We start from the raw sequence: 15,709 nt of genomic DNA on the forward strand, positions 1-15,709 counted from the left end.
TTATTGTTTCAAGTGGTGTCATTTGTCCATTTGCTTATCTCTGCATTACTGTCCTAAAAATACTGTTGCAAACAGACGTCAGATTTAGATTGTAAAACCCTTAAGAAAAACACATTAGGTTTCATTAGTGAATTTCTAAGCTGACTGTATGTTGTCTACACACTCGGCGTAGCGTGACCAAGAGCACAGAAGCTCCAGTGCTGTGTCTCTAAAGGATGTGATCAGTCACACGTCCTGTCCTAACTTGTAGGTCGCCCACGCTTGGGCACTGCTCGGAGCCCAACACATAATCGACATAAAATGGAAGAAAATCAACTTCATTGTCTGACCATAAAAGGTTTTGGGTCATTTTTTACTCTCGTAGAGTGTGAGCAAAGTGCGAGGTGTTACAGACTACTGAAAAAACACAGCTCGAACGCCTCCGCAACAGTTTCAAGGCAAAAGCATAAGCCTGTTTGGCTGCATATAGTATCTTGTGAATGTGTTCATATGTTTCAGCATTTGACCTGACAGATAATGTTTGAGGGATGCACAGTTAGAGATCCTCACAACAATTTAGAGCAAACACCTCATTGAATCCATTTCTTCCAGTTTTGCTAAAAATAATCCACCTTCTAAACTATTTAAATGCTGTTTAATACTCTTAATATAGCACCATGTGCACCACTCCCACAGGCTGGGAGAGCTGAGGCTTGGTTGCTAAGCCGTAACAATCATTGTCAAGAGGGAGAGGTTTAGAGAACAGTTAGACAGTCTGTGTACACTTAAAGTGTAAATCCATGATTATCATATGGATGAATTTAAAGAGATGCCCGGTCTCTAAATAGTTACATTGACAAATGGGAGGATCAATCAAATGGTTAGACCCCGATTAGATGACTGCCATGTGATGCCAGCTACATGCAATTTCTAATTCTAGGGTCTTGTAAAGACAATCAGACCAATGATACAGTACAGACCAATGATGTGTTAAATACTGTTGTTAATGACCAATTAATGTCTTTCTAGGGCAAGAGCGTCCTGCAGCCGGTCCATAAACAAGACAGGCATTTGTCCAATAGTGGTAAATATCACAGTTCCAGCCAGCAGTGGAACCCAAGTAAGAACTGGTGCCTGCTGCAATTGTATTTACCATTGGGCACAAGAAAAGCCTATCCTGTTCTAATTCAGGGAAATATGATTAGTATGGAAATTGTGTGTGCTGCTGACTCACAATGTGATTTGGTTAAAACTATTTTTGAGATTGTTCTGAAAAGAACATTTAGCATTGGGTTGTTCTTTGAAATTTGAAAGTGTAATTTTTTTTATTTTTTATTTTTTTGAAAATACAAGAGCCTCTTCCAAAACCTGAGTGCAGTCAGATGGCAGCTAAGTACACGAAACTACACCGAGGAAAGCAAAAAGCATTTTGCTGCCTTTTGTAATGCACACAGCACTCAGCTTTTGACGGCACGGAGTGCCCCGGCTCCTCGCTACTTGTGTTTGGACAATGTGATGAGCGCCACTCTAAGCGAAAAGATGATCATCAACAGGAGTTCAACAGGAGTTCATCTCACATCATCTGACTTCGCCGTGCTCTTCGTTAGATGCAGCACGCCCTGGCAGTTATTTTCATTGTTCTGGTGAGAGTGTGGGTGTGACTTTACACCCTTTCCTAAGAGTAACCGGCTGCCCTGCAGACTCAGCACCTGTGAGAATGTTCTCTTATTAGTCCCATACTCTCAAAAGTGCACACAAATTCAACTACTCGCAAAGTGCCAGTAACCCAGAGAGACTTTGATGAATGGTGCCGCACAGAAGGTTGGGAACATGGAGTTCTTTGGGTTTGCATGATGTCTATAAAATTCTTATATTAAGAAATGTTTAATTTTCTCACGTGCAAAAGACGTTTTGGGACGTTTTCTCTTATTAGTAGATATAGTTTCTTATATAGGCTGTTTACTGATCTTACGGGATATGGGATTGCTGCTTTTATTTTTAACCCTGTAAACAGTGTCAGTAAGTCTTTATGGTCCACACTGAAATTTCTCAGCAGCTTTCACATAGAGTCACAGATTCATTTCCATAAAGTAAAATTTTATACACATTTATATATTTCTGATGTATTTTAGGATAATCACATGGTTTAATCTCACTTTTCTTTTAGTATCTTCATGTCAAAATGTTTGACCTGCTTGGTCTAATACTTTATGACCATATATCCACAAGTAATGACATTCCCGTCAGCATCAAAAGTACTTTTTGCTTAGCAAACAATAGAATGCTAACATGCTAAACTCAAACGGTAAACATGGAAAGAATTATCTGCTAAACCTCTGTGTTTTGGCAACATCAAGCATGTTAGTGCTTACATGTAGCTTAAAGCATTACTCCATCTATGGGAATGACCTCATTAAGCTGATAGCATGTGTTAACTCTTACTTTTAATAAATCATGTTTGCATGGGTTCTCAGCATTGCTGTAGAATGTTTGCTGTATCTCAGCATTATTTATTTATTTATTAACCTGAAGAAATGCAATTCAGCATTGTTTTTGTGCCCAGTGATACTGGAACATGTGTATTTTAAACAACAGAAAGTTGACTCCAGATTTGTTTGAAAATATTCAAAGGTGACAGGAAGTTAATCCACAAATGATACATCAGAATTTCATCACTATAAAATGATCTTTATAAGAATCACATCCTGCAAAAATGAACTAGTAACTAATTATGTTAAAATAAATGTAGTTAAGTAAAATAACAATATTTTATTTGGATTTATAGTAGAGTAAAGGAAACATAAAATGGAAATACTCCAGTAAAGTGCAAGTAAATTGTACGTAAGTGCAGTACTTGAGTGGATGTACTTAGTTACCTAACACCTCTGTATGATGATTCGATGTGATGTTATGTGACTTAAAGGGCTCGAATGTCATGAGATTATTGCTTCTATACTGTCTAAATAATGGAGGCGTACTGAGTGAAAAAACACATCAGTGGAAGTGTGAAATCACAATGCATTTCAGTAATGTTAATCATCTGTTAAATGCATAATGAATTGTTGGACGGACTGTTCTGGTGTTTTCTCCCAGGGCCCAATTAAAGAGCTTTGCTTTTTGCCTGCAGCGTACTGTAAGTGTGAATGTGTGTCAAGTCTCACTTGCTGACACAGAGGCTTGAAGCTCATTTTCATGCTCGTAGCTCTTGCTGTTACGCCCGTGTCTTTATTCAAGCTGAAAAAACAAAATGCTCTGCAGCAATGAAAGTCAAAATCCATGGAAACCAGACTGAAAAATAAAAAACAGACCATTTTAATAAGCACGCCGCTCATTCACGTTGCAACAGGGAAGCAGTTTCACAGACATGAAGGTGCAACAACGATGGGACAATCGAAGGCGGCCTCACTCCAATAATCTATTGATTTCCTGGTTGTGAAAGAAGTGCGAAATGTTCTCAGACACTGATCGAGTGTATGGATACAGTGCAGTAAGTGGTCACACACATGCAAGTGCTAATTTGTGCATTAGTATTACAACAACATTACAAATCCTTTGGCCTGACCTTATGCACCTTCTGAATTTTCATCCGGCTCACTTGTGACATTAGAAAGCAGGTCAGAAAAGGTCAACCATCTGTTGACTTCTAAAATCCATACGGGGCTTCCCTTTAATGATGGCTTTTGTGGTAGAACATGAAAGGTGGCACATGTGAGAGACTGTTTTGGGCCCAATTAGCTATGTTCCATTGTGTCAGAGGAACAGCCGTCAGTGGCGTCCCTCTGTTCATAAGCTTTTTCCATTTCCCACGATGATGACGGAACATTAAATAGCGCTCATTGCTGTGTGTTGCATTCATTCTCCACCGTGATTGGTGCAAATTGACTTCTCATAGACAGCTCATTTCGTGCCCGTGTGCATGCTGAAGACAGACAGAAGCGACAGCTATAGGAGAAATATGGAGCTAGATTGGTTGCATGATCATTACTAATGACGGTGCACTGTTCCCTGTTACCGCTGCACTCACACTTAGAGAAACTACAAGGTAGGCACCAACGACCTGGGAAACACTTCACAAGAAGATTGATGCATTTGTTCTACTTCTGTTTCCGTGACACAGACGCGTGCTTTGGTGGCAAATGGTGATTGTCTAGTTGTCACTTTATGCTAATGGCAGATGAAACTAACATAAGACTGTCCAGAATGGATTGTCACACCAGTTGTGGTAAACAACATGCCAGACTGACTGACTACTGGCTCACTGTTGTGACATACCAGGTTTAGGTGACATCTTCCAGTCCTAACGAATACAGACACAGCATATGCCATAGAGCCACAAGTGATGCACCATCATCCACTTTTTGAGCCTGGTGCTGCTGCCTGAACTGACTAGATTGAAAAATAAAGTCAAAAAACAGTTTAACACTGATCTAATGTGAATCATGAACATGTTGTTGGAACAAAGCTAATTGAAAACAGACTGTAAGATGAGAGTGAGACTCTCTTTTGTCTCTCCAACCGTGCAGGTGCTGCTGAGAAGGTTTCCACTGGTTATTACACCACATTCACAAGACAGACACTGAACCATAGCTGGCTAAGTGGAAATAGACAAAGCGTATTGACTGGATTGGAAGACTGAAGCATCTTGGGAGATGCAAAATCTTTACAGGGAACATGCCTGGCTGACTTGAATTGTGAAAGCTGTGCATTGATTGTTAGAGGTCACTCTCTGCTGTTATTCCCCATTACTCTGTAGACAGAGTGGGTTTTAATGTCGTAAGACATTGTAAGACTTGTATAACTGCATGTAATTCTTGTGAGAGTAAAACTGAATCATCATGATGTAACACATGTACAAGTCCTCAAAGTCGATGATTGCCATGTTAGGTCACAATGGAAATTTTAATCATACTTAAATTAAGCTTTACATAACCCAGTCGTCTCTGAATTATATCCCAGTCACTTTAAACATTTAATGATTTAATGAATTTTAAAAATTCACTAATTACTATAATTCTACTATATTCAGCAGGTGACCTGGCACACAGCTACCAACGTGAAAGATCAAGAGCCACTGTCGGGGCCTGAGGAAAGAATCTAACCAGGCACTTTATTTTCATGGGTCCTGAAATTCTAAATCAATAGCACTGTTTTCTGACTTCAGCTTAATTTTGGGCTAAAATGCATGACATTATTATTATTCTATTTCCAAAGGCATGTCTACAGGTCAGTTCGCTCTTTGAGGCTGAGGCAACATCCAGACTTTTACTGGAATGAAACTGCAAATAAAGGCTATGACGAGATGTGAGTGGAGACCAGGGGATGTAGTTTTGACAGTGTGGAAAAAATATTATTAATTACTATCAACCAGATGCTTTACCACGCCAAGGAGAAGAAAACTGGAGTAAAATATAGTACTCAGGGTATTTTGTAAGTCAGGTACGACCACACAGTTGGTGCAGCCCCATTTTTTGTAGGTATGGTGACTTTCGAGTCTCTCTCCGAGATCAACTTTTGTTTGCAGGAAAATCAGAAAGTTTTAATGAAGACGAGCATATTTTGTTTAGTGCGCGGTCTCGACTAACTTGGTGGTTCAAACTTCAATCACTCTTCAAACTCGGAGTGAAGAGCTAAATATATTGCTTGCCTGAGGAGGCAGATGAACCGCCTTGACTCCTCGCTTAATTGCTTTGCAAAATCTCGTCATGTGAGCAAATCACACTGTCACTGCAGTTGCCTGGCAGCAGAGGAAGGCACCCAAGTATCTCATGGGAAGACTGCTGCAGGGTGCACGAATGCGGTCTGAAGTCATCCCGTCGTGAAATGTGTTTTCACCCAAAAAGGTTCAACTGCACTGAGATTTAGTTTTCTGTTTGTTAATGTGCTTCACTGTCTACTTTTCTTTCCTGTGTTCTCTCTTCTGCTCCTTGTGTCTAATTCGAGCACGTCTGCTACCCTGTTTGTTTCACTGCCTTTGATGAATTCGGTGGAGGACCTATTAAAATCCCCTCTAAAACCTCTGGGGTCAACTCATCATAATCAACCTACTCGAGCTGACAAAGGCAGATGAGGGAAACCTTTGAAAATTCCTTTGTTCTCCACTGTCAGACCAGACAAGAGAGCATCCAGTAGGCCAATGGCGCAGCCTCCCCTCACAAGCTGGGAGAAGCATCACAACCAATTTGAGGCCAAGTCAATCAACACAGTAGCAGAGGGAGCGCTGGACTCTTGTTGCTAATCTCCGCGGAGAAGTTGCGCTGTCATGGCTTTGGTTCATTAAGTCTCCAACCAGTAGTCTGGGTCTAAGAGTTCAGCTCCTTGACGTTCAAAGGCTGGGACTGAAAAACTATCACCAACCTGTCTCATATGGAGCCAGGAAAGATCTTTCCCCTTCTTATAAGTCACACAAGGCACACAAGAAAATGAGGACCACAGTGTCAAGTCATATTCCTCCACTCCAGAAAAGGTCCCTTTGAAGGCAACAAGAAAACACACGAACATGTGTTCAGTTATTCAATTAAGTTAGACATCTTCAGAATCGTGTTTCAAATTATTAAGCAGTGGAAAAAATATGACTATCCGATGATAGTATATCAAAAAGTTCATTGGAAATTCATAAAAATGCAGTCATCAGAATTAATTCTCAGTAATTAAGGCTTGAAGGTTTTCATTAGGTATGTGATGGGAATTTCTTGTCTCCCAGTCCCCTATATTCCATCAAGACAGATCATATGAAATTCAAATTTTATTTCATTGAAATAATTCGTTAATAAACATTAATTGTTTACATAAGTGGAGTTTTGAATTGGTTCTATGCTGATCATACATGTAGTTCTTGACAGTAATGAATGATTCTCAGGTATCTGCTCGTAGATAAACTTGATATATGTGCATTTCCTGGAGTCCTGATGCCTTTTTATCTCCGTCTTGACAGGCACTGCCTTGAATCTGGTGTTATTTTTAGCAGTGCTAGCAGCCTAGCTTTAGGGATGACAATGTTGGTCTGTAAGTCTACAGGTTTTTGGTCCAGACTGATATGTCTGAAAAGCTGGTGGATTGATTACCCTAAATTTTTATAGCTATTCATGACCTCCAGAGGATGAACCTCGATGTCTATGTTTTAATTGACTAAACTGATTTGGCCCAATAAAGTAAACTTATCATAATGTATTAATTCAACATCTTTGACAACAAACGAAAAAGGTGGTTCATGCATTGTGAAAGCTATTTCGTCTCGGCGGTGCTGATGGTGAGCACATCACAGTATTACTCATGAGGCTGTGTATTCTTTTCTCCATTCACCTCGGTTATTTTCATATCAGTCGAACTGTCACTCAGTTTATTGTCAGATAGTTGTATCACTTTGCGCCCAACATTTTCAGCTTGTGATTGAGTATGCAATCTGAAATCTAGCTGCAGGACTAACAACTGACAGTGCTAATTCTTCCCAAGGACAAAGATGAAGACCGACTCTCAAAGGAAAATCCTTGGTCACTTGAGTGCAGTGTGGAAATGCCAGCTGACAATGTGACCTCCCCCCATCTGCTTCAGATGGCCACCAGAGAATTAACCACTGCATATTAATTATGCATGGCGATACCAGACAAAGTTTAGGCATGGAAACTTCACACAACTTCAGTAAGAAAAAGCCTTGAATCTATCTCTGTTCAGTCAGAGCTCAATCACTGCTGGGTCTGTGTGTGTGTGTGTGTGGGTTGTCATACACGCAGGAACCTACAGGCACACTCACGTTGTTGCTGGGTCATGTAGCTATTCATAACACACTCTTTAGCATTTTAATATGCAGGAGCTCCACTGTGGATTAAAAATAGGAAAAATATTTGTACTTTCCTTATCTCAGCCTGCCATCTGCAGGCAACATGATATTACTGCAGACGGGTCAATCTACACCACTCGGAACTTAATAGGTGCACTGCTTGGTTATGATAATGATGAATGAAGAAAGAAGCGCAGAGAGCATAGAAAGAAACAAATCAAGAAAGGAAAGCAATGTTAAATAATATATAAAAGCGTGTGATAATGTGAGGATAGTATTTTTGTTTGGATGATGTATGGACACACAGGACAAACCTCCACCAGGGTTGAATTACAGCGGTGTAATAGAACAAGCACACCACTAGAGGGCGCTAGTTGCTGATTACACTACCGGATGTTGCAGATTGCAGTTTGTTTACATCCCCGCTCATGAGCAGCTCGTTACAAGTGGCAGAAATGAATGTGCTAAACAAGAATAGACACGGTGAGGATGTGAGTGATGGCCTGGAGAGTGTTCCTGTTGTAATTGAGAGGAGTTCAGCCGCGTTGGCATTTCCTGAATTTCAGGTAACTTTTGGGAGCAGCTCATTCCGCAGCTGAACCGGTTTACAGTCGTTTGGTAGCTTAATGTTGCACAGTTTTAGCTAACCTAGCTAAACACTCCCTAACTGTTTAACTGCCTAACTATGTCATTAACTCTACTGCACTGTTTATAATTGTTTAGGTATACCACCCCAGTAAAAGACCTAATTGTGAAAACGTTACACATGTAGTTCACCTACATGGATATGAGGATAAATCTCTCCTACTTCAGCTTTCTATAGAAATATTGTGGTTGTGTTAAAACCCCATCAAAACCTTGTGGTTATCAGCTTGATCTGATCTGATTGAGTAAGTTATTTTTCCAGCAGATGGCAGCAAATCATTACAGGGTACAGTCTTCATCATCACCTGTTCCTGTAAAAGAGATAAAAAAAATAAATAAATAACAGCCTCTCTGGAACCAAAGGAGTTGTCCCACTTTACACTCCTTGCTCCTGATGCCCTAAAACACCTCCTTCACTCTATTATAATGCAAGTGTGCACTTTTTACAAAGTGCTGATACCATGTAGTGACATAATACACAATTGCTGAATGTGGTGTAAAACATCTTTCCTATTAAAAATCAAAGCTGCAAATCACATTTTTCTTATTAGATAATCTAAGGATTGTGTTGTCCATCAGTATACTCCAGATAACATTCAAGGACCAGGATGCACCATAGACCTCAGTGAAGTCACCCTTCCTGGATGCACCTGCCTTTCCCACTCCTGTTTGATTGAGAGCTGCTGCTGCCTGCAGGCTCATGGAGAGGTGTATGACTGCACTGGCTCACTTCTGGACATCAACAGAACGAACTCTGGTTACAGCTCCCCTGTGTTTGAATGTAATGCGCTATGCTCCTGCAGTGACACTTGCTATAACCGCGTTGTCCAGAGAGGATTAAGACTTAGATTGGAGGTTTACAGAACCAGGAACAGGGGTTGGGGAGTACGGACATTAGAGCCAATCACACATGGGACATTTGTGTGTGAATATGCAGGAGAGGTGATCAGTTTTGAGGAGGCCCGACGCAGACAGCTTGCTCAGAAATCTGAAGAAAATAATTACATCATCGCTGTAAGGGAGCATGCAGGTAAAGACTCTGTCATTGAGACGTTTGTAGACCCGACCGCAGTGGGAAACGTAGGCCGCTTTCTTAACCACTCCTGCCTGCCCAACCTGTTGATGCTTCCAGTTCGTGTTCACTCAACAGTTCCTAGACTGGCGCTGTTTGCTGCAAGGGACGTTGACGAGCTAGAGGAGCTGACGTTTGACTACTCAGGAGGATACAATAATCAACCCCCAGTAAAGCTGTTGTCCACACAAAGTGACGCTGTCATCCAGGCCAGTAGAACAGATGGACTCCAGAGGAAAGTGTGCCACTGTGGTGCTAAGAACTGCACACAGTTCCTTCCATTGGATTTATCCGTTCTCAACTGAACAACAGAAAATCAAGTTCAAATTATGGTCTTTTTATAAGAATGTAATTTTTTTTTTGTATAGCTATTTGATTGTGTTTTGTTCTATTTTCAGTTTCTCACACAGCATGCTCACTTCACCTACTCATTAGAACAAGACAATGCAAGTTATTGGTGGCTCCATAAACACAATTAACTGGATGAGTCATGACTGTGCCTGTCATTGTTTCCTGTTAAGTCCCGCCAGTGTCTCCTGATCTGCCGCTGCCTTAATGCTTTCCACTCGTGAAGATGATGCAAGGCAAAAAAACAAAAAACAAGCTTTATTTTTCTGAAGAAGTAAACTTGTTGACATCCATGTCTAATCTTTCACTTGTACAATCCCCTTCATCTGTCAGGGGATGCTTGTTCTGTACAGGACACGTCCCACCGGTCCCCCATCGCCTTGCAACTGTCATCTTGCCTCAGCACATATGAATCCCATTTGTCACATAATGCATGAATCTTGAAGGAGCGGGAGAATCATTTGCACTGTTTGACATGGAAAAAATGACGCTATAGAATTGATCTTTACATCCTTATAAATGCCAGAGCTACATGCGAGAGAATATATTGTGTCAAGCAGAATTCATCTTCTTTAAGGTAACAGCTGTCATGTGTCTCCATCAATTTGACATTTCTTTTGTGTTCATGCGACGCAGCTTCGCCTTGTAGATATTCTCAGTTTCTCATCACTCCCGAACCTCGAGAGAGGTGAGACCAATTAAAAAGGGCCAGGGGGTATTTTTATATAGAAACCAGCTTTATTCCCCTGTCAAAGGAGGGGGGGGGCGAAGGTGTCCCACTTTAGTGTGACCATTCTGAAATCAGGACCTTCTCTCAATCTGCTCCATTTCTAGTCTAGACCCGCTTTTATCTTATTAATATCCACATCTGGGTTAATTAGGATGGAGACTGTGTTTCATCCAGAAGTGGGACATGGAAGCCCCGTGCCGATCCGAGACTGCTGTCAAGTTGATAGGTTTTTGTGTTTCCCAATGGAGAGGCAAATGGCACAGGATGTTGTTGTATCAACCTATATTTTCTCCTCTGTGAGGGTTAAAGTACCTGAGATTCTTCCCTCTCAGAGTGATCAACACATCAAAACAGTTCAAGGAAAGTCTGTATGTTAAAAGTCTACAGCCAGCAGCTAGTTACCTTAGTTTAGCATAAAGGCTGGAAACTAGCTAGCATGGTTGTGTTCTAATATAACAAAAATCACCAGCCCACACATCTAAAGGTCTTTAATTAACATGTGATTTTGTTTGTTTAACCAAATACTAAAGCTAACTATCTAGCAGTTAGCATTAACGTAATGTTTAATGTACAGACATGAGAATAAGCATATTCTTAAAATGGCAAACTATTCCTTTAAAGTTATCCACTTGTAGTTGGATGTGATCTGATACAGCAGAATTATTATACAACCAAAAGGTATAGCAAATGTAAGGTTATTGACGTGTAAAGTGCATGATACAACCTTAGTCTGAAAGAATAAAGGCAGAAAAGAAGGACATATTATATTTTTATAGTTTGTTATAACACTAATAAAAATAATGACATACTTTATTGATCCCCTCTGGGAAATTGTGTGTGGACCGCTGCCAAATAATACATATCGGTGCAACTAGGGAGTTTCGGTAATCAAGCCTCCAACCGGGGGGTTTGTAAAGTGCACCACCACCTTTGTATATATTTTATAACATAGAGTAAGCTACAGTTTATGATCAGCTACTCTTTCGCCGTGTGGTGGAATGTGGATGGATGCTGCTCTGGATGTGTCCATAGCCATGAAGAAAACTAGGACAGAGATTATACAGGGAAAAAAAATACTCAGGCATTTCTCACATCAAAGAAGACTAATGTATAGAAAGTTCTGGGTCAAGGTTTCTCTCCCCACTACAGCTAAATCAGGTGAAATAGTCTGGTATTTTACCTCTCCTGCTAATAGATATCTGCATTAATTTGATGATAAGAACCCATTCGCCTAGTCTGTGACCCTGTTCGTGCCTTTTTTCAAATTCACATTCCCCTGTCTCTTCAATAAATGCACTACAAGTATAAGAAAAGCCAGCCTCTCTTCAGATATGTGACTCATGTCATTTTTGAGTCAGATGTCCCTGGAATCTCTATGGCAACCGGCTATGTGTACAGGAGGTGATTTGGTTGGTTCGGAGGTGCACGAAAGCTGTTCTCAAATCCTGACTGTCGAAGAGCCTGGCTGCGAATCCTTTTCCACGATGGTCACCTAGCAACCACCAGTTAATCACATGAGGTGAACTTCCCCACCGAACCCATCCGCAGAAAACAAACATGTCAAGCGTGGCTCACTGTACAGGAGCCTGTTATTTTGTGATGAAGTGTAAGTTTTGCTTGGTGATCTTGAGCAGTGGCAGCTTTCCCCGCTGCACTGAGCAAAGTGTTTGATACATTTGAATACTCAAAAATATTGAAGCATGACGTTATATACCAAAAATACCAAATTTTACATTCAACATGTGTCACTACTAGATGAAAACAGCGTAGCTATGTATATTTTGCAAGAGGAAGTATAAGGTACCCAGTTTAAACAGTTTATGGTAGCCAAACGTACCTAATGTTACCAAACCCTAAATGTAGTTACTGTAACTAAGATGCTTTAATCAGTTCTGAGACTGTTTTATGGTCTGTCATGCTGTTACACTGTGCCTTAGCATGTTGCAGAGAAGCATTTCAATGATTTTATTCCCAAAGTAAATTGACTTGTGAAGCTCACTAATTACCTGCATTTATTCTATTTAAAAAAAATAAAATAAAAAAGATGCAAAAAGTAAATTTGCCTTTTGATGGTGGGGTGATGAACTGTATTTGTTGACTAGTAGCTGTAGCCAAATAACCATGGGAGACTCCCAGTGTAATAAAATCTGTCATGAAATAGCAAATCAACATATTTCCCAAAATGTCAAACAATCAGTTAAAAACCATCTAAAGCCAAAAAGTGACAGAGCCTCACTTCAAGATAAACTGGTAATTGTGTCTTCTCAGTCTGATTTGTTACAGTCCCACTTAGATTTAGGCTAATACGACCTTTATGTGTCTGTATTGCAAAGCGTGGCCAAGGGATGAAAAGACACACCTTATACTTTAGGACAGCCATGTTTCACATTGATAAAGGAGTGAGACGCTATTTCAGGATGAATAACCAGTGGATAAATTACGACTGGCAGTCCATTTGTTCGAAAATGGAGCACCCCTCAGATGAGGGAGCAGATGTCCTTGCCTTGAATCCTGCAGCCAAATCAAGAAGGAAAAAAAAAATGCACACACACACACACACACACACACACACACACAGCTATTTGCTGGGTCTCAGCTGTCAAAGGCATTTCAAAGTCCAATTTCAAACATTTCTTCCAACTCTTGACTTTGTTGTGATGTTGGCTGAAGAAGGTTGGAGTTCATTTTAATAGATTACTGGAAGTGTTAGTATTCAATGAAAAGAAAAGGTTATTGGCTTGTCGGTTTCATAGATTTACCTTAAATAGTGAAGCACCTGAATGTATAAAATCAGCTGTGTCTCTAAACCACTTGCTGGTGCTGTACTCTAAATCATCTTATCCAGTTACTCTTGTACTACATTTACTACAGATCAACAGTTTTGAAGCCAAAGCTCACTAAGTTACCAGAAAACACCAAAACCTGTTTTACCGTCACCACGTAAAGTTTGTCCCAACAAGTGCTGAACAGAGGAAGCTCTTTGGAAATGTGTGTGACTATTTACCATTTTCCTGTTCCGATTTGCCGTGCTTGCTTCACTTCACTTTTAAAGGAAGGGGATGTTAATGGGGTTTTTCACATCAACCCCGCCCATCACAGATGTTAAGTTAAATTTGGCCAAGGACACCTGCCCAGGAAGCACACGCCTCCACAGCTGCTCTCACCACTGATCACATCTATACGTATTCATATCTTAACTACACCTACACTATGTTTACAGTATACAAATACTAATACAGCTGTAGAGTTCACATCTGAAGAAAACCTGCTATTATTGGAGGCAGCAGAGTAGAATTTAGAAGCAGTAATTTCAGAGTGTAAAAAAAAAAAAGGAAACCCTGGTAGTATTTTATAAGAAGCCTGATAATGATGGGGTTCATCTTGACGTAAGACATTCCCTTGATTTAATCAGTGTCATTACTTCCCACTGCAATCACTGTGTTGCTTAATGACCCAATCTGAGCCTATATCATGGCAGGGAGTGATGCTTGATACAGGTGGGGAAGACACTGACTCTCCGCGTCATGTGTGAGCTATTACATTGCAGAACCTTGTCCAACAAGTAAATCCTTTCTTGTTTCTGTGCAAGGTAAGCTTTGCCAATCCCATTACTAGCCCCTGTTTCACCTTTGCGACTTCCATTCTGGAAATATACAGAAACATGTTAGATTTATAATTAAGTATGCAAGCCGCAGCATCTATGTAGTGTACATACAGTGGACATGTCCATGTAGACAAGCTGATTTAGGTAACAGGGTGGGTTATACCATGTAGTGAAAGTGAGGCTCGGAGTCCTCCCACGCTACTGATCCCAAAGGATTACCAGCAGTTAAAGCAGCTTACAGAGCATGTTCTCCAGGTCAAAGAGATGGCTTCAGACCGCTGCCTCCTTGGATAATTGTTCGAACGACAACAGCAGTGGGCAAAACTCTGCTCACATGTGTCCCCACAAATCAGACACCTGGCAGAAAATTTTCCACTGGCAAATTGATTATGCTGTAACCGGGGGTGAAGTGCTCCTTGACTGTGTGCTGCTTTCTATACGCAGCCTGTTGGAAGAGCCTCACTGCAAATGAATATCTGAAAAATATCACTACATGCATCACCTTCATCAGCACACTTTGTGGCTTGCTAGGTCCAACTGAATCAAGAATGCAGCACAGAACTTATTTTCTTACACTGGTAACAAGTTATACCACAAAAATCACAAGGCCTAATTAGAATTTCTCTGCAGCTGGTCTAATCAGACTATTTCCACTGGGGACGTTCAGGCCATTATACCACCATAATTGTGTCTTATTTTTAGTGAGGTAGATTTCTACCATATAGTGTACTAGGGTACCTGTTGTCTTTAAAAGGAGTAATATGAACTAGAAGGCTGTAAATGTAGACACAAAAATTCCAGTTCCAACAGGAATAAAGACTATTTGTTCCTAATATATTTAGGTCTACTCCGACATTTCTGACAAATGTGGGGATTAGTTTGCAGTTGTGGCCCACACAGAGCATATCTGATCCTCAGACTAGAAAACTACCAACCATTGTGCCCACACATCGCTGCTAAGGGGAGGCCTGAATCTGCACATGAGAATACTCAAACACATGCACAATGACAAATCTCACAAACTGTACACCCACACAGATGGTCGCTGCATTTTGTCATCCCTCTATTTCTGGTGCATTCCAAGCATGCTGTCTTCATTAATTTTTTTGTCATTTGTTATATCTGAAAAAAAAAGTGGCTTCACATCTCTAGAGTCAGCTACAAGTCAGACTGCCAGTCTGGATGAATCGCCTCTCCCTCCCTCCAAACTTGTAGTCTTATTCATGACCATTACAGGACGACAGAAAGCAATCTGTCTTTGCACCCTCCCATCATAGCTATCTACACCAGTGGTTTGACTGCATCATGCACTGTGTGGGGGGAAAAAGCCTTCTGGCAGCAGACAAGCTCTTCAGGTTCAAACAGGGTACTAGAATAAAACACTGACCGAAATACCCAGAGAATAGGGAAAGTGTTATGGTTACCAAGCTGCAAAATAAAACTGTTTCTGAAGAATTACTGCACTTCACGAGCACAGCAGCACTTGTGTCCAGTTTTATATACTTATATATATATATGTATGTATATACTGTATATATTATATATATTTGCTGTCTT

The 15,709-nt window shown here is 40.6% G+C and overlaps 1 protein-coding gene across 1 annotated transcript; it reads left to right on the top strand.

Annotated features, from left to right (window-relative positions):
• Positions 1-8,167: 8,167 nt before the first annotated feature.
• On the top strand, positions 8,168-11,301 carry setmar (SET domain and mariner transposase fusion gene). Its single transcript, XM_026346926.1, has 2 exons — positions 8,168-8,319; positions 8,978-11,301. Exons 1-2 carry the CDS (start codon positions 8,182-8,184, stop codon positions 9,773-9,775), a joined length of 936 nt encoding a protein of 311 aa, XP_026202711.1. The 5' UTR covers positions 8,168-8,181; the 3' UTR covers positions 9,776-11,301.
• Positions 11,302-15,709: the final 4,408 nt, after the last annotated feature.

The sequence above is a fragment of the Anabas testudineus genome, chromosome 5, assembly GCF_900324465.2.
Source record: "Anabas testudineus chromosome 5, fAnaTes1.2, whole genome shotgun sequence".
In the NCBI taxonomy this organism is placed as follows: Eukaryota; Metazoa; Chordata; class Actinopteri; order Anabantiformes; family Anabantidae; genus Anabas; species Anabas testudineus.

Bases quoted from the DNA above. Each gene is read 5' to 3' on its own strand.
- setmar (XM_026346926.1), top strand. From the start codon at position 8,182: ATGAGCAGCTCGTTACAAGTGGCAGAAATGAATGTGCTAAACAAGAAT. The intron at 8,320-8,977 runs GTAACTTTTGGG...GTTGTCCATCAG, and splicing joins TGGCATTTCCTGAATTTCAG to TATACTCCAGATAACATTCA.